This window comes from Diabrotica undecimpunctata, chromosome 6, assembly GCF_040954645.1.
Source record: "Diabrotica undecimpunctata isolate CICGRU chromosome 6, icDiaUnde3, whole genome shotgun sequence".
NCBI classification, from domain to species: domain Eukaryota; kingdom Metazoa; phylum Arthropoda; class Insecta; order Coleoptera; family Chrysomelidae; genus Diabrotica; species Diabrotica undecimpunctata.
In genome coordinates, this window is record NC_092808.1 from 160,688,057 (window position 1) to 160,711,842 (window position 23,786).

Below are 23,786 nucleotides of genomic sequence, written 5' to 3' on the forward strand. Positions count from 1 at the left end.
GTAATGCCATTATCTCTATAAATATGTAACAGAAATAAAAACAGGTTATGGTGCCTTATCTTCATTTATAAATAAGTTAGGAATTACCTATTGTTTTTGGTTTATATCTGGAAAATAAACTTTTGAGTAAATCTATATTTAATCAAAAAGCTTTTAAAAAGCAAAATTAATCTTTCACTACAAGCGCCTCAAAAAGTTGCATCAGTACACGCGGCGGACTGTGAGTCCTTCTTCTTCTTCTTCTTTCTATGTACACTTGACTCTGTCTGTTTTTCAATGTGCCTCCAGTAAGTTGTCGTTCCATCGTTTTCGTGGTCTCTACTGATCGTCTTCCTATTGGGGAACTGTTTTTTGCCGTTTTTACTACTCTATTTGTTGTTATTCGACTTATATGATCGTTCCATTCTACTCTTCTATTTCTTACCCAGTTCTTGATGTTCTCCACCTTGCATCTACGTCGTATATCTGTACTTCTAGCTCTGTCCCATAGTATCTTTGGTATCCTTTTTTAGTTCTTACTTTTTTTATTATTTCATCCTTAATCGGGTTGAACAATAGAGGACTCAGGGAATCTTACTGTCTTATCCCATTGCCAGCTTCAATAGGGTCGGTTAATCCTTCTTCTACTTTTACTTTTATTGTGTTGTTTTGGTAGATATTTTATAGTGGATAACGTTCTTTAATTTGGTCAAATGCCTTCTTAATATGCCGGTTTGTTGTATTCTAATGATTTCTGTTGCGCTTGCTCCATTATAAATACAGCGTCGTTGCATGATCTCTCTGACCTAAAAGCTTGGTTGTTCTTCTGCTAGTGTAATTTCATTTAGTTTATTTGTTGGTAATTTTAGTATTTGGTTCAATTTGTCTCCCTTTTTAAAGGGAGGTATTAGGATCCTTGAACTCAATTCTTGAGGAATTCTGTTTTGTTCTATTATTTTTTGGATTGGTTTTAATAGTTGTTTGGTCATATTTTGTTTTATTTGTCTAAATAAAGTATCCGTTTCATTTTTGATTTGTTTATAGTGGTTATGTGCCTGTTGTGTTTGTTGTGTTCTGTATTGCATAAAGACTTTCTTCTTTTCTTCACATTTTGTCTTCACTTTCTCTCTAAACCATGGTGTTTTCTTTTTTGATAAGTTAGTGTTCGTTACGTTCCTCTTATTTTTGAGTTTTTCTCAGCTTTCCTCAATGTTATCTTTTTCTAATATTTTATTCCCAGCGATCTTCTCTGTGCGATTTGTGATCTGTGATTTTCATTTATGTTGGCGCCGCTCTCTTGGGTGTGAAGAATTTTAGGATAATTCTTATTTTACATAATACTAATCTAACAATAATAATTTAAACCATATTTTGGCATATCTTGAAGAAGCAAATAAATTTTGCGAAAGAGCAAAGAGTTTCGCTTGTCCTGCCCTATTAATGACTGTATCCTTAAGTTAAATCTTTAGTTTACATAACGTGTCAGTTAATAATACCCAACTACTTCCTCTATTTGTTCGCATAAATTTTTCATTTCTTTAAGATTATGTTTGGATACTCAGGTTAATGAGGATAAACTGAAAGTTTAACCTGATTAACATTAATGATTTTACATGTGTCAAATTATTTTACATACATGGCACCCTAGTTTATCGAATAAAAAAATTTTGTGTAGGTATTGATAAAAATAATGAAAAAACAAAAATGCGAATTTTGTCATGAAATTTGGTATGAGTGATTAGAATAACATTTGGAACAACTTTTGCAAATAACTTTTTCGATATCTCTAACGCGAAGTAATACAACATGTAATAAAAATTATTCTGTAGTCAAAAATTATTTATTGTTTACAAACAACTGCTACAAAATTTAAACCTAGTTAAACTTTTAAACGTATATACTATATTTAAAGAAAAAATACGTATCACAAAGATAATAATACCTGTACCACATGATCAATATTATTACTGAATCCAAATATTTCTATATTATTTTTAAATCCCGCTATTAACTACGTGTCTAAATGGATCATAGTTCTCTTCTAATCCGACCAGTTTCCAACTAACATCCCACATCTTTGCTGCCATTTCGTCGTTCAACGCAACCTTCGAAGGCTGAACAGGTTTGCATTCACTGTAATATAATCCGCTCTGGTCAGCGCATTTTTCGTCGACTGAACAATGAATCTGGGTCTGGGCACCTTGCTCTGGGGTCTTGAAGAAGATTCCTCCAACGACGTCGCTCAAAATGAATCGAGCTCCTGGAAACATCGATTCGTTCATGCTTCTAGTTAATTCTGTTTTGATTACACCAGGATGGAGGGCATAAACATTTACTCCGTCGATACCGTGATCTAAAAGACGTAAAAATTTAATTATTTTTTCATAACCTTTCGAAAAACAGAAATGAAAACTTCTTATTATAAAATAATTATTAAAAAAATATAATAATAATAATAATAAAATTATTGAAAAAAAAAATTTTGCTATAAAATGTTTAAACATATTATTATTTTAAACTGAAACTTTTGACATAAATCCTTATTTTTATACCAAAACTTAAATGTTTTTCAAGTATTCGTTCTGAATCGAGTTACTTTATATTTTATTTTTTATTTTTTTTACTAACAAAACAAAAGCTAAGTTGAAGATATTCTTCTTCTTCTTCTACGGCACTACAGCCCAAAATGAGCCTTGGCCTCCTTTATTTTTTGCCTCCACCCTTGTCTGTCTGTGGCTGCTCTTCTCCATACACGGACTGCTAAAAGTGCTTGTGCGTCGCTGCTTACTGTGTCTTCCCAGCGCTTTCTTGGCTTTCCAACTGGTCTCTTTCCCTGCATTCTGGCGTTCAGTGCTCGTTTTGGTAGCCTATCCTCTCCCATTCGTATCACATGTCCGGCCCATTGCAATCTTTGTATTCTAATGAAGTCTGACAGGGGTGTTTCCTTATACAGTTGATAGAGCTCGTTGTTATATCGAATTCTGAAGATTCCGTTTTCCCTCACAGGTCCTAGTATTCTCCTCAGTACTCAGTTTCTTTCGAATGTGTCGAGTTTGTTTTTGGATGTTTCTTTCAGGACCCATGCTTCGCTGCCATAACATGCTATTGGCCGAATTAAAGTTTTATAGATAAGTTGAAGATATTACTACTAAGGAAATCCATAGTTTTCACTATATTCTTTTTTCAACTGTTCTTTATCTCTAATACATAATATTTATTATACCTCTGAGTCTTCGATGTAGCTCTCTGGTGAAGAAAATATTTGCCAATTTGCTATATATGTAAGCCTGGTTAGTATTAAATTTTCTTTTTTCAAAGTTCAAATCATCGAAATCTGGTCCACTACATGTCACTAAAATAAAAACAAAAAATTATATTTTTGGTGACCCAGGACAAATTGACAAATGTATTAATTGAGGAGCTCGGTAGTTAACAATGGTAATGGACAAATTTTGATTGTTCCCGAAATATTACGTAAAAGATGGCAAGGGACATCTCAACGCAGAAAACTTGACTTATTTTATCCTGCGAATAATAGATGGCGCCAGATTAATTTATTAAAATTTGGTAAGAGATATGCATAAGTATGACAATAATGTTATGTGTCCATGATGGCGGAAGACAAAGCAGGTTGTTCAAATCTAAATGGCTTTTTTGATGTCAATAGTGACAATTCGCTAGCTCGATTAACTTTCTACAATATTCTTAGAATAATTATTTGCAAGTAAAAAATTGTAAAGGATGTACTTAACATTGTTTACATCCACATTCACTTTGCATAAAAACTTTATTTATTTTTTAACTTTTATTTATGTTTTAGAAAACTTTTGAAAGAACATGGACTTCAAGAAATTTCTCCTCACACATACCCAGAGTCCAGTGCTGAAGAAGAAGGGGGAAAAGAAAATAGAGGAGAATTAAATGAACACAGTAAACAAGAAAAAGAAGATTCTGTTTCAAAAACAAAATCTAGAAAAGGGAAATGAAGTTTAAGTAAGCAATTAAAAACGAAAGAGCTCAGAAATCGCGGAAAAGAATATAAACAATACAAAGGAAAGGAAAATATTGTTTTACTAAAAACACAAGGTCCACCGTGTAGTTGCCCCAATAAATGTTATGAGTTATTTACATCTCGTGAGGAACTGCAGACAATTTTAGTTAATTTTTGGGGCTTGAATAGTTTTGATAAATAAAATGCTTATTTACAAGATTGTATGAGATTTAAAAATGTAACTAGGAAGATAACTAAAACACTTAAGGTATGCAAAATAGCTTTCCTAAGTATTCATGGCTTACAGAAAAATTGAGGTCTAGTTGAAAATCTAGTAAAGCAACTAAATCAAATACTCCAAAATCAGATCTAAGAGGTCGACATTCAAATCATCCTAAAAAATATTCCAATTCTGCTATAGATTTTCTGAAATCTTTCATAGAAAGCTTACCTAAGTACAAAAACTATTACAACCGTGCTGACAGCTCTAGACAATAATATATGAGTATGGAATATTCTAATCAGACTTGTTATGAGAAATATGTAGGAGAAAGCATTTTGAAAAAGAAAACTCCAGTTTCTGCAGATAAATTCAGAAGACTATTTACAATACAAAAGAAGAATACAATATAAATTTCAAAACTCCAAAAATGGATACATGTCAAGCGTGCGATAAGTTTTCAGTAGCTTTAGAAAATGCTAAGTTACACAATGATGAAACTGAGATTAAAAAAATAAAACTGAAGAAGAATTACATCATAGAAAAGCTGAAGCAGGTCAACAGGCAGTCAGAGACGCTGCAGAGAAAGCAAACTTAAACCCAGATGTGCATGCAATAAGTTTTGATCTACAGCAAACCCTTCCCACACCAAAGCTTACCACTGGTCCCATATTCTATAAAAAAAACTGTGGTGTTGGAATTTAAGCACACATTCCGTTATAAATGGTCAGGGTCACTTTTTTATGTGGGGTGAATCCAGTGCTAAAAGAGGGTCAGACGAAATGGCTAGCTGTCTCAAAATGTACTTTGAGAAAAATAATATTCGTGGCAGAAAACTAATAGCTATTTCAGACAATTGCTGGGGACAAAATAAAAACTGGACCATCATTGGTCTTTGGCTTTATCTTTTACAAAATGACTATTTTAAAGAAATAGTTTATATATTAAAATATTGATATTGATAAATATTTTAAAAAATATAAAAACTGTGAAATGGTCTATTCGCCCAATCACTGGGAAGATATTTTAAAGAAGTGTCAGAAAGAAAAACCTTTTCTAGTAACTAGGCTCCAGCAAGAGGATATATACGATTGTTCAGTACTGAAAAGCTATTTTAATCAACCGGTAGGTATTTTATAAAGTAGTATGAAATTCTGCCTATCTTCAGAAGTATCCAAAAATATACAATAGTCAGAATCATACAATGGTATATAAATTTAAAATAAACTTCTAGTACCTACCAAATTATGTTAAGTCAACACCACTTAACATGTTACGTTAAACTTTTTCAAATATTTTAAGTAAATAATGTTAATTAATGTTTAGTTGTAGTACATATTTTTATATTTTCCTTAATAAACATTGCAAAAAAATATTTAGTATTTTATATTTTGCCTACTGATTAACAACATAATCAGTTAATTTTAGCATGATTCATAGTTTTATACTTTTTAATAAAAAATATAAGAAAATTTTTTTCAAAATTCAACACTTCAAAACTCAAATCTTCTTTATTGTCCCTTACTGCCCCTCAATTGATCATCGACAAAATGTCACTACAGACTGATATAATTTGCGATATCTTATGAATTTATTGGGAGAAGGTGTACTAAACCTAAAATTTTAAATTTTAGCTTCAATGTAAATTTTGTAATAATTTAGTCTCTAATATTATTTACAAAGAAATAGAAATTTTAAATACAATAAAAACAAAAAAATTAGAATATCTCGGACATATTACACGTGGAGAGAAATACACCTTGCTCCAACTGATTATGCAGGGAAAGATTATGCACTGAGAGAGTGGTACGGATGTACATCAAATGAACTTTTTAGAGCAGCCGTCTCAAAAGTCCGAATAGCTATGATGATTGTCGACCTCCGCCGCGGAGATGGCACTTGAAGAAGAAGAAGAATGTTATTTAGTAGTTTCTACAAATACCATGTAATCAATATACACTTAGCACCAAGGAATGACATGTGTCCTTGTAATTTATTTTGCTGAAAATTCATAAGCAACTAGAACCAAAAAATAAAGAACTTTTATCAGATAAAAGGCATATATCGAGCACAGTTTAATTTAATCTTGCCCAAGTACTTTCGATCCCTAGATCATCTTCAGGGGCATTTCGTCAATTGTGGCCTATCTGACAAGAACAAAATGTCATAAACATATAATTGTACATTACACTACACTACAAAAGGACAAACAAACACTTTAAAATTATTAAGGAAAAGCTACATTGCGTGTCGAAGCCGGAGACAGAATGAAAAGATAAAGAGTTTTAAGATACAAACTTACTTTGATGCAATAAAGAAGAAACATTAACAATCCTAGCACCTGGTCCACTTTGTATAATCTTAGGTAATAGCAGTATCGTCAGCAAATAGTGACCGAGATGATTGGTACCAAAAGTAAGTTCGAAGCCATCGACTGTTTTGCTAAAGGGAACTGCCATTACTCCTGCATTGTTCACAAGAAGGTTTATGTTATGCTCGGCTTTGTTCAGTTCTTCAGCACATGCTCTTACGGACTGTAGACTTGAAAGATCAAGTTTAATGGATTTTAGCTGCCCCAAATTTTCTTGACCTTGACAATCTTGTTTTATTTCCTGTATAGCTTCATTTGCTTTGTCTAAGTTTCTGCATGCGATGATTACGGTTGCTCCTGCAAAATACAAAAGTATTTACAAAAAGTTACCTACTTGACGAGTATTACAGCAATTTGCTAATAAAATTCAAAAGATAGGAAAGCAATGGGACTCAACAGATTTATCACAAAAATCTTAAAATTAATTGATATTGGCAACCACATATACGTATAAGCTGGGGAAAAATTAAATCTAATATCTTAGTCTCGGTCAAGGAAGTTATTGGTGAACTTCCTTGAAAGAAAAGGAAGAAATACTAGAGAAAAGAAACCCCGAAAAATTTTGGTCTTTCAAGTATGAAGGTTGGATCGAAGTACTAGCAAATCGTCATTCGAAAAACGTTTTATGTGCTTAAAATGTCAATAATTCGCTTTGGAATGTGGATGGATTACAACGAAGAAGAAAATGTTTAACATGGATTATGACATGGCTACATGTAGCGTACAAGGTATCAGAAATAAACCAAAAAAAGTGTTATGGAAACTTGAAAAAGTGGATAACTAAAAGCAAATGTACAGCAGAATATAGCTGAACACATTCACAATAAATTAATAAAATACGTAAAAAGCTCTCAAAAAGTTGACGAGAAAATTATCATTATATAGCTGACGATAATAATTAGCCATATCAGATAACAGATCAACATGCTTAATCACTAAATACTTAAGTACTTGCCAACCAAACTATTGGCCCAGCGATTCAAGAAAACTGTCTGATCTACTACACTTTTGGATCATAGAAGGAATCAGTAAAAATTCTTTTCAGATTGAGTCTTCTTTAGATTTTTTCTGGGATTCACTGTCCAATGAAATTATTGAAAAAGCACTTTAAACTACTCTATATAACCATACTAACCATTCCAAATTAGGGAACACTTAGATGCACAAATCAATCTTCAAATTTCATTCACAACGCCACAAGAAATAGAAGATGCAACAAAAGAATTGTCACAAATCACAACCACTGGTTCAATATATAATAAATCAGTGCAAATCCTGGCCTATGCTGATGATATCAATATTGTTGGGATAACGAAAAACGCTGTACGAGAGGCGTATGTAACATTAAAAGAATCAGCTAAAAAATGGGGTTAATAATAAACACCAACAGAATGAAGTGTATAAAAATTAGCAGGTAACCACAAATACTACGACGCGCGACGGCTTGTTATAGAAAACTACGTCGTCGAAGCAGTAAACGAATTTGTATACCTTAACACTGAAAATAATACTACCGCAGAGATAAACCGCAGAATTTGCACGGCCAACAGATGCTACTTTGGGCTCAATCTCCTCCTTAAATCCACAACTACGAGTATATCGAGAAATACAAAAATAAAACTTTACAAAACAATAATACACCCAGTCCTAGCATATGGTTCAGAGTATTGGACTCTAACAAAAAATAATGAAAACATGTTAGGATGTTTCGAAATAAAAGTACTAAGGCGAATCTATGGAGCAGTGAATGACAGTGGAGTGTGGAGAAGACGATACAACTTCGAATTTTACAGAATATGCAAGCAACCTGATATCGTAACATATTAAGATCGGATATTTGAGGTGGAAGGGCCATGTAAGAACAAGGTTCCTTGTTCTGAGAAATATAGGAATAACTACAAAGTTACTAAATAATATCAAAAACAAATATTTAAAATTACCCAAGTTCTCTTGCAGCCTCTGAAGATAGAGACTACTCACTTTGAAAGGCAACAGAAAAGCTGAAAAAACTACAACAGAAGCCACAGCCTTTGCTGAACCAGATGCCAACGACAATTATAGCGAGATTCATAACTTCTTAGAAGTTCTGCTTCAACTGGACATACCGATTAAAAACTTCACGCTTACTGAAATGAGAAATACAATTATAAAAAATATAAAACCAAAAAAAACCCCCAGGGTTTGATCTGATAACAGACAAGTTATTGCAAGAATGTACAATAGAAGGGTACAATTATCTACAGCTCATTTTCAACGCCATCATCAGAACAGGCTACTTTCCGAGTCAATGAAAAATTTCACAGATTATCCTGACACAAAAACCTGGAAAAAACAAGAAGACCTCAAATACTATAAACCTAGCTTTGCTGCCGGTTCTATCAATAGTATTCGAAAAGTTTTTATTGATAAGATTAATTCCAATCTTAGAAAAAACTAAACTAGAAAACTCTAAAAAGAAACTTGAAAGATGTAGAAATGTGACAGTCGCTATTTATACGTATTTTGCTGATCACCACAACGTGTTTGATAGTAATTAAATTACATAATATGAAACTAATAAAAATATTGGAGAATAAAAATATCAGAACAACAGAAAAAGAAACTTTTCTGGAACCACTACACCACAGAACAGCTATTGGTGCAGATGGTGAATTTTCGGAAGAAATATTTCTAGATTTTTTAGGATTTAAAGCAGGATCTCCAAATTTAACAATGTAGGAAAATTGAACAAAAAAACTTTGTAGCAGAACAGAGAAAGTTTTGCAGAAACAGGAACTTGTTAAATTTTTATTGTTAGAGTTTAAAGTTGTTGTTTACTATTTAATTAGCGAATTAATGTTTGCTCGTATACCACTTTTAATAACATATAAAAATCGTTTCATACCAATTTAGGGAAATTCTTAAATGTTAATTTTATTATTATTATGGAAAAAAAAAGGAATAAATCATGCCAAACTGAGCTAATTGTGCATAAATATGTATGAAGAAGTTAAGGAGGGACACAATTTCACCTTGTCCCTTTCACTTTGATTCAGTTTATACATATGAGACATTTATACAAATGTTTTAACAATTTTAATACATAAATTTATTTACCTCGTTTATAAAAGTCTTTGGCCGTTATTTTTCCGATTCCTGTATTAGCTCCTGTTATCACGGCCGTTTTTCCATCCAATCTCGCTTTTGAAGTACAGGGCACAGCAAGTAACGATCCCATTTTTCGTTTGTAAAACAAAATGATATTGTTGTGTTTACTTCAGACTAATTCTACATTCAATCGAACCGGCTGATGTTTATTTTGACCTTCATTTTCTATTGATTCAATAATTATGTAATTAACTATATTGATCTTACAAACAAAAACTTCTAGGAGTAATTCCATTAAATTATATATATTTTTAAAACAACAAACGATGTGTAGATGATTTTACAAGAATTTTTAATTCTGCACTGGCTTGGTCACTGGAGAGGCTTGGCTTTTCATCTTTTCTTTATTTATATAACAATAATAAATGAGAGGTTAAAAAATAAATTTATAATAAAGCCCAAACGAGTCAATGTACAAAGGAAACTTTAAAATCTTATATACTAAAACGCTAAGTCCTTTTCTTGTCCACCACTTTACTCAAAAACCATATTAGATAATTAAAATATTTTTTCGGAATATTATTAGTATTACGTATGAGATTGTCAAGATATACTTTTGGTACAAAAATTCACTTCCGGTTTTGAGATGACCGGAAGTTAAAATTTACTTTAATCTTAAATACTAAAACGCTAAGCCCTTTTCTTGTCCACCACTTTACTCAAAAACCATATTAGATAATTAAAATATTTTTTCGGAATATTATTAGTATTACGTATGAGATTGTCAAGATATACTTTTGGTACAAAAATTCACTTTCGGTTTTGAGATGACCGGAAGTTAAAATTTACTTTAAGTTTTAGATCCCACAATGTATATATGGATCGAAAGGTCTCGTCGAGGCGAATCTAAATATGTACTTCCGGTTGCGATCCGACACCGAAAGTGACCCGAAACGCGCATAAAACGTCAAGATAGAGCAAATCTGACACCCGATTCGTGATCAGCATGCAAAATTAACTGATAAATGATATCCATGTCGACATTTGATGAACTAAAAATTGCATTCCGGTTTTGAGGTCGACTTCCGGTTTCGTTTTTGTTAGTCAAATCAATAGAGAATTCAACGTAGAGTTCAAAAATGTAAGTTCACGAAATTATCATTTATAGTTTTTGAGTTATTGATAAAAATATTTTTACTTCGGGTCATTGTATATATTGTATATTTTTCTCGCAAATTAAAAATTTCATTTAAAAAACTCGATGTCGAGTTCGTCCGCTAGTGTATCCTAAAATTGTAAGTTCTCCACGGAAGCTCCGGTTAAAACTATTATAGTTATATGTGTGCGTGTGTGTGTGTGTTAGAGAGAGAGAGAGAAAGAGAGAGAGAGAGAGAGAGAGAGAGAGAGAGAGAGAGAGAGAATATGGCTTGGAAGCAGTACGTTAGCCACAGATTTTTATTTGTTATATATATATATATATATATATATATATATATATATATATATATATATATATATATATACGAAGTAACAAGAAGTCCAGAGACCTCTCTCTGGTAGTAAATTAGGTGAACCGCAAATTCAAAGCCTCTTACTAGAGACTTTTAACGACGCTAGAAGTATCCTTTTACTTCAACATACATCTACGATTCACCTTTGAAAATTGCTATCTTTTTCGCTCTTTACGTAGAGAAAGACGTTTAAATGAAAGTAAAAGATTGCATTTCATTTCAATAGGCAATCTTTTGCTTTCATTTAAACGTCTTTCTCTACGTAAAGAGCGAAAAAGATAGTAATTTTCAAAGGTGAATCGTAGATGCATGTTGAAGTAAAAGGATACTTCTAGCGTCGTTAAAAGTCTCTAGTAAGAGGCTTCGAATTTGCGGTTCACCTAATTTACTATCAGAGAGAGGTCTCTGGACTTCTTGTTACTTCGTATAGATGTCGCTGCTGGCGTACCTGGCTGTTATTTTGGTTATAATGACCAAATACTAGACTGCATTTCATTTCAGTTGAATTTCCACAAGTGTTCCTGATGATGAGTTGAATAACTCGAAACACGTGTAGAGCAATGGTGGAGTTCCTATTGAAATGAAATGCAATCTTTTACTTTCATATATATATATATATATATATATATATATATATATATATATATATATATATATATATATATATATATATATATATATATATATATATATATATATAATTAAAATATCATGCTAAAAAAGTAACAAATAAAAATCTGTGGCTAACGTACTGCTTCCAAGCCATATTCTGGATGGAATAATCCAAAAAAAGTTGAGAAGCGCACTTGTTTAATAAAAATTTTGAGTCAATGTAAAACATAGAAATCAGTAGCATTAATTACTGCTTGCCACCTCCTTGGCATGCTTAAAATTAAATTATCAATTTCGTTTTGTGGCAATAAGATCCACTCCTGTTTAAGAATATTTTGAAGACCGTGTCTTGTATAAACATTGTGAAGATAAGGAGTAATCTGTCTCTGAAGCATATACAATACATGATCGATGGGATTAAGATCTGGCGATTGTCCTGGTCATGGTAAAAGTAGAATATCCTCATTATGAAACCAATCTCTTACTGTTGCTGCAATATGTCTTGCATTATCCTGCGCGTAACGCAAATCAGGACCTGTAATAGTGGAAAATGGAAGGAAAACAGGTTCTAAGATACGATCAATATATTGAGATTGATTCAAAGTGGCTTCTACAACAACGTGAACAGTTCGATAATAAAAAATTATTCCAGCCAATATCATAACGTATAAACCACTATATGAACGGACACCATGTATATGCCCTAAGTCTCTTTTGCCGACAAGGTCCTCTTAAAACTCTCACTGTTCTTTAATTAAAGAAGAGACAAAACCTAGCTTCATCTGTGAGTAACACAAAACTTTATTCTTGTAAGAACCAGTGCACATGTTCTTGTACCCACCTTAATCTGAGTCCACAATTTCCTTAACGAAATATGGGAACCCTCAATGGAAGGCTAGCTGGTCAGTTTTAAGTAAATTATTTCTCAAAATTTGGTCACATATGGTCATGTTATGGGTATTTTCTAAGGCCCCATAGAGTTCACGTACAGTTATATGCAAAGCACATTTCGACGAGGTAATTCTACCAAATACCATACAAGTCGAGTAGTTTCATGTTGATGACCCTCATGTCTTTCAGCGACATTACCAAAGTGTTCATATCGACTTCACAATCGCGAAGTCATGCTTCAAAACAAACCAAAATGAGATGCAACATCAACTTGTGAAATGTCTACCTGAATCATACTCGCAGCACTTACCATTTGAACAGGTATTACATACCTAATACCTCTCATTTGTCGCTCCCATTTGATTTAAAAACTGTACAATACAAGACATTATCACTTAATTTATATTTATTTCTAACTGTTTATAAATTTGGTAAACACATACAATATGCAGTTGACGATCATTAAGGTGCGTCTTATTTTTAAGTGTTATAACTGTTATACATATTCGCATCATTAAATCGTTGTTTTATAATACACCATTAAGTTGCCTGATTTTTTATATAATGCTTTTGTGACCTTGTGATTTAATGAAATCATCTTTAAACGTATGTAATTGCTAAAACTAAAAAAAAAATGAAACGAAGATGACTCGGCGTATGAACCGGTAGTATAATGGTACCGGCGTATAATGCATTATCTATTTAAAAAAAAATACAAAGATCATCGGTCAATTCTTAATCGGTGGATTCGGAATTATGTTAGAAAATTATAAACTGGGACCTTTGAAAATGGTCAAAAATAGAAAAAAAAAAAAGAGTAACAGAGAAATACCCACTTGAAAAAGAAGAAAATATAACAAAAATTAAAAATAAATATTTATTTTCGAAAGGAGTTTTTATGGACAAAAATCGTTTTATCACGATTTTCGTTAAAGCTACAAATACTACGGAAAAAATTTTTAATGACAAAGTTGTTGGAAATAAAAAGAAATCTTCAAATAAGTTGAGTTTTTTGCTTTTTATTTTTTCTTCCACAAAAATTTTTTTTACGATACCTATTTGGTAAAAACTAGTCAAATAAAATAAAAAAAAATTTAAATTAAAATGAAAACATTTATTGCCGTAATAGTATACATTGCTTAGATATTTACAAAATATATTAATCCTCTATTTTTCTTTTGCCAATGTTCCGCTTCTACACCGTTTTCTTTGTGAGACCGCATCCTCTTCAGATATCTTATTGTCTGTGTTTCTGGACACGGAAGCGCCTTTATCTGTATATACTTTTTCAGAATCGTGCCTCTTCTTTGCTTGGTTGTATTCAGTAACCACCTGGCTAGACCCTCATTAGATGGTTAATTGGTCTGTAATTTTTTCGGTACATCCTCTGTATTCGATTTCTATTGACAATGTCTCTTATCTTAAGGAATCTTCTTGTGGCCTGGATGAAGAAGTAGGAAGTTCTCCATCATGGTTTATTTCTGCGCATCCCCATGAAGTCTCCTGCTAATACCACAGTTTCTGCGAAATCTATCATCTCTTCGATTTCTTTTAGAGCTAGATTGTGGCCGCCTCTCCTCCTATAAATAGAAAAAATATTGATATCAATTATTTTAATACTTACATTTTCAATCCTTATTGTATTTATTATAAAAAAAACAGAAGCATATATATCACAGAAAGTGATGGAGTCTAAGGAAGCTGGGCAAAAATTAAGTCTAATATCTTAGCCTCAGCCAAGGAAGTTCTTGGTGAAATTAATATGAATAAAAATAAATCGTTCCTAAGGTGAAGAACTCCATGGTTTTGTACAGAAGTGAAGGAAAAGCAAACAATCTTATAAAGAGTAACAAGAAGAAGAAGAAGAAGAATAAGAATAACAAGAAGAAGAAGAGGAGTATTTATTACTACTTGATTCCATTCTAGGCTCTACTAAATGAAACAAGAGTGTCTCTAATAGTTTGAGTTTCAAGGTTTCGATGTATAACATGGTTGGGCACATATCAAGGTACTTTGGATATTTTGGTAACCAGGGTCTTAGAACTTTGGATAGGTAAAGTTGAATTATCAATAAGTTAGAATCAGATGCTGTGACCCAGACCTGTATACCGGAAGTCCAGACTAATTTTAGAATACACTTGTAAAGTAATAATTATTTTTTAAAACTTAATTTTAATTTTTAATTCATAAACTAATACATTTTTCTCTGTTAGTCCAACTTGTAATCACTTTAAGCAGACGTGTTTTTTTAATTTAGTCCATTATCAAAGCGATTCTTAAGTAGTTCACATCAGTTTTGATAGGTATGATTATATTCTGTATAATCACAGATGGCATGCTTCCCCTTCGTAGATAAATTTGTAAATTTTATCAGGAACTGATAAACACTAAACTGATAACACTATCAGGAACAGGTATTTCTATCAGGAACTGAACTAAAAGCCAATATTACACTCTCGTCTGCATAAATAGCAACTGTATAAGTTGCTTTTTTGGGAAGATCTGTAGTATAAAGTAAGTATAAAGATGGTTCCGGTATACTACCCTGAAGTACTCCCGATAGAAAAAGGGTTATGTTTGATGTGTTTGATAGAGCCCGATTGTATTTGACCTGAAAGTATCGATCGGTGAGATAGATCCAAGTGTATGTATGCAGAGAGTGAGTAAAATGAGTCTTAATTTGAGATAGCAAATTAATATGCCAGACTTTATTAAGTGCTTAGTACTTGTGACATATCTGACTCTTGCTGTTCAGTTGCACCGCTTACTCTTTGGTAATGCTATGCAATTGCTATATTGTTACTCGTTTTGCCTGAAACCAAACTGATAATTAGGTATCCAACATTGTCTGTCGATTATAACATTCATTATTTTAAGTATATTTCCAAATATTTTAGATATAATGTTTAATATAAATAATTAATATAAATAAATGTTTTTAATATAAATTAAAATTCATTATCTCTATAAGGCTTTGAGTATTAGAATAATATAAACCATTTTCCTTTGAAACGGAAATAACTTAAGAATAACATTAAATATGTACAAAATAGGTGAAATCCTTTTTCAAGTACATTTTTACAAGATTTTTTCTGATATTAAATAAAATCCTAGAGCTTTTTTAATATTGAGATTTTTTAGTAAATATAGATTTCTAGTACGGAAGGTAACATCTATTAAAGTGAACCTATGTTTTTGTGAATGAATTTTTTTTCTTCAATTGAGACAATTCAGGAGTAAGGTTTAAAGACTTGGTTGAGATGGTTTGCAAATATTTGTGCTTTATATTTATGACTTTTTACCCAATCACCTACTACTCTTCTAATGAAACAATCAGTTTTGATCTGATGTTTAAGTTATCTCAACCCAAATAAGTATTATATCATAGTTTATATTATTTAGTACTAATGTACTTTTGATTAAGCTTTCTATTATACAAAAATTTAAGTAATTATTCTCATCAAATGGTAATTAGTAGTCAAAGATTTTGTTAGAATTGCATCATAGATTTGTAGTATTATTTTAATATTCTGTTTACGTTTGTAGAAAGTGTATAATACTACAATCATTTATACCAGTATTCTAAAGTCCATGTCATTATTCGCCTATATGATTATAAATTATAATTAACTTGATTTAAGTATCTAACAAACAAATGTTATAAATAACCTGCTTGTTTAGTTTTTTTATAGAATATAATGTATTATACCAAAACAAACGAAATCAAACCTAACCAGAATTTAAATATTTTAGATGGGTACTTTCGTGACCTTCACAAAATGTCATTTATTACTTACAATTTTCATTGTAAATAAAGTTTATTCCCGATATATTCTTCTTCTTCTTGATGTGCCTATCCGTTACGAATGTTCTCGATCATGATGGCAATATTTATCTTATCTGCAGCAGGGGGGAAAAGCTGCACTTTGAACCAGATTCTGAGGTTCTTTAACCAAGATGTTCTTCTTCTTCCTGTACCTCGTTTTCCAAATATTTTTCCTTGCAGTATGGCTTGAAGGAGGGCATATCTGGATTCATTTCGCATAATATGTCCGAAGAACTGTAACTTTCGAGATTTAATGATGGTCAGTACTTCTCGATTCTTATTCATTCTTCTGAGGACCTCGTCATCCTTTGTGACTCGGTCAGTCCAAGAATGCTTTTCTCCCGATATATAACAAAAGATAAATACATTGGTCCTTTTTTATCGAAATTCATACGCGTTATATTTGTTATTTGGCAATTAATTGCACAAATTTCAATACAAGTCTTTTAAGATGCTTTTATGACACGTCTCTGATAAAGGGTAAGTAATAATAAAGAATTCGCATAAATTGTGCTGACCACATATTAGTTTGCTAAAACGTGTCGTGAATTCGTCTGTTGTTACAGTTGGCTCATTAAAAAAGACCGCATATTATCCATTAAAATGTAGTGAGAGCTATCAAAATGTTCTGAACCGATATTATTTTGATTTTCTTATTAGTAAACAGCGTATTCGATTTACACCTCGTACAATTCGAATATCGTATTATAAGACTTTCTGTCCCAGCTTTTTAATAGTCGTCAGATTGTCCTAAAAATCCCCGGGAAGAATTTTAAAATTGAAACGTAAAAAGTCTTTTTTAACCTAGTTAATTAAATTAAAACTGGGTACCAGGAAAGAACGATGACTGTAAAAGATAAGCAAAGAAAACTGATAGTGGACGAATACCAAATATGTGAAAGATGGAAAGAATATTTCGAAAAGCTAATAAATGGCGAAATAACTACTATTTTTATTTATTATTAAAACACTTCTTAAGAGGTGTCTTTTATATCGCAGTTTGATCAGAAAAATCATTGAGCAGTTCTATTATGTCCTAAATTAATACTACTAAATCTTAAAACTATAGTTACGACTAATAATGTTTTACAGGGTCTTTCTTACTTGTGTGTCAATGCCAAAGAAAATTATAATGTTCTTAAATCTCAAATGTAGAGCGGCATTGTGGCGGAGAACTTAAAATCAACAAAGATCATTAACAACAGATTAGCAAATGCATTAGATGCTGCACAAGAGAGCAAGCTGACTTCAGAAGTGGATTCAGTACCTCATATCCATACGCTTTGAAACCTAATGAATAAAGCTAAACTAATACTGCTAGCATTAACCTTCAAAGAGTTCGAAAAGGCTTTAGGTATTTATGAAAAACACTACCATTTCCTACTACCAAAGGCGTTCAAAATATAAGACAAGAAGACGTGATGTCAAAAAAGCTCTTCACTGCAACTCTAGAAAATATATTCAGCAAAATAAAATATTAGACATACGTAGGCAAAAAGAAAGAACGACTATGTAAGGGCGGCTGCACCTTAATCTGTAGAATGCGCTGAGAATGATGATGATGATGATATAAAATATAAATACAGCCTTATTAAGGAGGAGAGGCTTTACGAAACCAACTTCATGAGCTAATAGTAGAAGTGTGGGATGTCGAAGAAATGGAAGAAGTACGTTGTAATTCCTATACACTAAAAGGGAGATAGAACTGAATGTTCTATCTGTTCTATCTAACTATACAAAGTGCTCGTCATACCAATTAAAAAACAATTAGAAATGTATGTAGAAAAAAATCTAGAAGAATACCAGGGAGAACCTGGAGGCACCAAATGCCAGAAAAAATAGTAAGATTGGTAAAAATGACAATTAGCAAAACCATTTATGCTGTGAAATGCAATGGTACAGTCAAATATGTTCGCCAATGAGACCCGTCGTCTACCTTGCTATTCAATATTATTCTAGAAATAATTGTAGGATAAATAGATCCGCAACTCTTTTCTACAAAAGAGCAGCTATGCTTAGCGTACGCTGATGATGTGGTTCTCATTGCAAGATATGGAAAAGAACTGGAAAGTGTAGCAAAAAGACTGATCCGGGAAAGGTCTAAAATGGGACTGAAAATTAATATTAATAAATCCAATTACAACACCAGGGGCTCCGTTAAATTAGAGGTGGAGGATGGATCAGTTGTAGAATTCGACGAGAAAGTGAATGAATATATGTACTTAAGTACCTTTATTGATCAGACATGTAAGGACAAAACTGAAATAAATCTGAGAGTGATGAAGATTGAAAACATGGGAAAGAAAGACACTTCGAAGAATTTTTGGTGGAAATATAATAGAGGGAGAAAGAAGAAGACGAACTAACTTAGAAGTATACCAATTATATGCTAACCTTAAAATAAATAAAAAGCTGAGAAATTGTAGACTAAAATGATTTGGACATCTAGAAAGAATGCAAGGTAATAGATAAGTCAATAATTATTGGTTGGTGGGTGCCTGAAGCCAAAAAAAGAGAAGAAGACCAAGAAAGAAATGGAGAGATGTAGTGATGAAAAATGTCAGAGAGATAGGAATCAGAATTTGGCAGCTGACAGATAAAAAGAGAAAACGATGGAAATTATCCATTCAGCAATAAAAGACCTGTTGATGCTATACATACATACATACATACAAATTACATCATTTAGAAAAAGAACTAGCCAAGCTGAAAATTGATATTCTCGTATTTAGCGAGATCAGATGGCCGAGTAGTGATGAATGCCCCACAAGCAATGGAATTCTATACTATACTGTAAGCGATAATAAGCAATCTCGTCTAAACGGAATCAGAATTTTGAATGGATAAAATTACCAACAGATCAATCATTGACTTAATTCCTCTAGTACCAGTCTATGCACCTACAGCTCAGCTTAACCTTCGAAATTTGAGGGCACTTCAAGAAGAACTCTTTTTATTTTATTTTTTTTTTCCTCTATTTGCTATTTCCCCAATCAAGACCAAAGCAGACTGTGTCTTTTTTAAGCCTTTTTTTATTCTTGAAAATAATTATATATTAATTATATATTATATATAAATATTGGAGTTGTTCTTCTTCTTCACGTGCCATATCAGAGTTATCCGACTTTGGAGATCACCATTGCAAACTCTTCTTGATCTTGTGCCACATAAAATATGTTGTTAATTCTATTTGATTATATTGTTAAATCTGTAAATAAAAAATAACCACACTTAAGATAAAGCAAAAATATTAAATTTAATCAAATAATCATCGATTTATTATGTTTTAAATATGAAACAAAATGTACAAAAAACCATATAAAAATATTAAGAGTACACTTACAACAAGTGAACGGAAGATAACATTGTAAAAAATATTAAATCATTAATTTTAAAATAAATCACTCTTTGAATCCAAACCAACGAGCTTTAAACTTAAATCCCACAATTCTTCCGCTAATTTTTCATTTCTTGCTAATTTTGATGTTTTGGTTGGTTTACACTCAGCGTAGTATAGTCCTGTCTCGTTACTGCACTTTTCATCTACTGAGCAGTATATTGAAGTTTGCGCACCTTGTACGGGAGTCTTGTAGAACATCGTGCCAACACTTGACCATACGAAATAAAGTCCAGAAAAATACGCATCGTCCAGATATCTTCCGGCTTCGGTTTTTACGGCTCCAGGATGAACCGAATATACTGTTATACCATTTAAATTGTTCTCTGAAAGAATTTTTTAAATAAAAAATTATCACTTATTTCTACTTAAAAATAATATAATTTTTATTCAATTTATTTAACTAAACTATTATCTTTAAACATAAAATATCGATTCTCCTTTAACATCGGTTATTTGCCGATTTTTTTATTGCCACTTGTTTACGTTGTGAATGTAATGTATGTATGTATGTATGTTATGTCTTTGTTGTAAAAGTAAAAAAGAAAAAACCAACTTTACCTTTAAGCTTTCGAGCCAATTCTTGGGTAAACAAAATGTTGCATACTTTGCTCTCGTTATAAGCTTTTATATTGCCATATTTCCTCTTTTCGTATTTCATATCGGATAGATCCAATTCCCATATGGCTAAAAAAGAAAATAATTTAACCATAAAATCTTTTGCTTTAGAGAAAATTTAAGAAAGCTCCTAGAAGGATCCTTTGGCAGATGACGAGATGAATTGTATTTAACATCACTAATAGGATTACAAGGACCAAAATGGAAGAACAAGACAAAATAATAGGACAATAGACGTTTTGGAGAAGCCGTGACAAACGATAATGATAATGGAGAAAGATTAATTGAGCTGGGTGAATTGAACAAGCTGAAAATTTATACATGTACAAATAACGAGAAACATCAGATCCATTATGGATTTGATAATTGTCAACAAAAGTGAGTATAAAGTCGAATATATTCGAATATAATCAAGGGAAACGCAAAGGGGATATCAAAAACTATAGAGCTATTTATTAAGTCTACTATTAATCATATACAAGATATTCACAAAGATCATTAACAACAGATTAGCAAATGCATTAGATGCTGCACAAGAGAGCAAGCTGACTTCAGAAGTGGATTCAGTACCTCATATCCATACGCTTTGAAACCTAATGAATAAAGCTAAACTAATACTGCTAGCATTAACCTTCAAAGAGTTCGAAAAGGCTTTAGGTATTTATGAAAAACACTACCATTTCCTACTACCAAAGGCGTTCAAAATATAAGACAAGAAGACGTGATGTCAAAAAAGCTCTTCACTGCAACTCTAGAAAATATATTCAGCAAAATAAAATATTAGACATACGTAGGCAAAAAGAAAGAACGACTATGTAAGGGCGGCTGCACCTTAATCTGTAGAATGCGCTGAGAATGATGATGATGATGATATAAAATATAAATACAGCCTTATTAAGATTGGCCAAGGACAATTCCATGGATTTATATAAGAAAAAATCGAAGAATTTTTTAAATAACGATAAAAAAATTAAATAAACCTACAATGCTAATGCAACTCAAAATCTGTGGCACAAACACAATAATTAATGACTCGAATAAAGTGGTTCCCGAAACGCATCTCCAAAATATTTATAATACCATCTTTTATAGTAATAAATGTAATAAAACAAACTTTAAATATTATTAAATAAAATGTAGTTTCTTTAATCTTTAAAATTTGATTTTAAAAAGAATTTCAAATGGGAATGTGAAATAGAATCTCTTGCAATTATTAATGGAAGGCAAACGTGGTGGAGGTACAATAGAAAACCTCGTATCTCAAAGAATTGCGTCATTCATAGGGATTTAGCACCAGATCACTATTTTAATAACAGAAATAGGCAAAATAAAAAATATGAAATAATAAGATGAATTGTTTAGTGTAGTTTCCGAATGACATCAAAAAGAGTACTGAGAGACTGTTACGAAAAAAAAGTATATAAAGAATCATTAATATTTAAACTATCTAATATTAAAATATGTGCAGAAATGTAATTAAAAGCCTATTTTCATTATAATGTAAAATATAACGATTTAATACGTTACTTACCACTATGTAAACTAGATGAAACTGTCACTATTCTTACTGGAGTACTTTTCTTAAGTAAAGGCATCAATAGTAAGGTAAGCAAAAAGTGTCCCAAATGATTAACCTGAAAAGTCGTCTCGTTGCCATCTTCGGTAAGTGCAAAAGGAACTGCAAACACGCCGGCATTATTTATCAATATATTGATTTCTTTTTCAGTTTCCAACAGGTTTGCGGCGCAATCTCTGACGGATTTCAAGCGAGAAAGATCCAATTCGATTGCTTTTAGTTGTCCCACATTCCGTTCCCATACGCATTGTGTCTTTATTTCTTTGATTGCTTCATTTGCTTTAGAAACACTTCTACATGCCAAGATTACTGTAGCACCTGTAAGTGAGACATTAGTTAAAAATCATCGAGAAGGAGGTTCCTAATTTAAGGAATGTCACGAAATGTTCAATTTTAACAAGGACTAAATTTGATGCAAACATTTTGGAATTTCTATTCCTACAATCTTTTGGTTCGTAATTTTTTTAGTATTTTTGTGTAGAAGTATATAAAGAAAAACAAATGTGATGATTCAAATCCTTACAAATATTAGTGATTACAAAGGTTAGTGATTTTCTGTCCAGAATTGAAAATTTTGTAACTATGAATGAAGTTTGTTGACATCATTGTCGTTACCATTTTAACTCAAGAGTAGACTTCATTTGTAAAATGTTTTAAAGTTTTGTTTTTTGTAATAAAGCAAATATTGAAAAATCAGAAAGATAAAATTTTTAAAGATATTCAATGAAATTGGCTTTAAATTGGTTTTGTCTTCAAGAAGACTTAAAATATTCTTTTTGTGTAAATTTTATTGTATTCATTTACGCTGATTGATAAGATAATGGCAAAATTTGATAATTGTTTTATTCTTCTTTAAATAAAATAAAGAATACCAATTTTTTGTACCTTTTTTCTCTATCCCGATAAAGGACAACTAGGAAATCTTTGGACCCACACAACATAGGTTAATATAAGGAGATTTTTCACCCTGAGAACAGTTAAGTTATGTTTTTTGATTTGCTCAATTAATCAAGTAAAAAAAATAATAACTTAATAATATATATATATATATATATATATATATATATATATATATATATATATATATATATATATATATATATATATATATATATATATATATATTGTAATAATATTAACTTTTCTTTCATTTTTTTTATTCTTGGCGCCAGAATTTATGTCTATTTGCCACTTTTTACTAATTAATTAGTTAAATTTTAAAATGTTTACACTGGTAGAGTTCGAATTAGAATCTCCTTCAGGTCAAAAAAGAGTCCTGGACCCTTAACCGTAGAATCTCAACTTTATATTAGTTTATAAATACAATATGTAAGAAGCTGATGATATCTTACCTCTTTGATATAAATCTCTGGCAGTTTCTTTTCCAATCCCGCAATTTGCTCCTGTAATAACCGCAGTTTTACCGTCTAATCTCACGTCAGAGTCACATTTTGTCGTAAATATCTGCCCCATTATGATAAAAAATAATAACTTCGAATTTAATCCTAATACACTACTTGTTCAACAAACAACGCTTGTAATAATTATCGACATACATTCAATAACAAATTATTCAATAAAATTAATACACTTCAGCTTATCTAAAACAACGACATTGATAACACTTTTCTGAATTAGGTACTGTTAAAGTACGTCTAACTAAATAGTTGTATAACATCGACTTTGTATTCCAAAGATTACAAATTT

The 23,786-nt window shown here is 31.5% G+C and overlaps 2 protein-coding genes across 3 annotated transcripts; both read right to left on the bottom strand.

Annotated features, from left to right (window-relative positions):
* Window positions 1-1,779: 1,779 nt before the first annotated feature.
* On the bottom strand, window positions 1,780-10,020 carry LOC140444222 (retinol dehydrogenase 12-like). 2 transcript variants are annotated; one of them, XM_072535968.1, is made up of 4 exons: window positions 9,658-10,017; window positions 6,493-6,858; window positions 3,203-3,331; window positions 1,783-2,332 (listed from the first exon to the last, which is right to left on the bottom strand). In XM_072535968.1, the coding sequence occupies exons 1-4, from the start codon at window positions 9,776-9,778 to the stop codon at window positions 1,974-1,976; spliced, it is 975 nt and encodes a 324-aa protein (XP_072392069.1). In that variant the 5' UTR covers window positions 9,779-10,017; the 3' UTR covers window positions 1,783-1,973. The 2 variants fall into 2 exon arrangements, with proteins under 2 accessions (XP_072392070.1, XP_072392069.1); XM_072535969.1 differs by lacking the exon at window positions 3,203-3,331 and having other exon boundaries at window positions 1,780-2,332; window positions 9,658-10,020.
* Window positions 10,021-19,743: 9,723 nt separating this feature from the next.
* Window positions 19,744-23,782, bottom strand: LOC140444224 (retinol dehydrogenase 12-like). Its single transcript, XM_072535972.1, has 4 exons — window positions 23,432-23,782; window positions 22,035-22,397; window positions 20,447-20,572; window positions 19,744-20,211 (listed from the first exon to the last, which is right to left on the bottom strand). The coding sequence occupies exons 1-4, from the start codon at window positions 23,550-23,552 to the stop codon at window positions 19,880-19,882; spliced, it is 942 nt and encodes a 313-aa protein (XP_072392073.1). The 5' UTR covers window positions 23,553-23,782; the 3' UTR covers window positions 19,744-19,879.
* Between the last annotated feature and the right edge of the window lie 4 nt (window positions 23,783-23,786).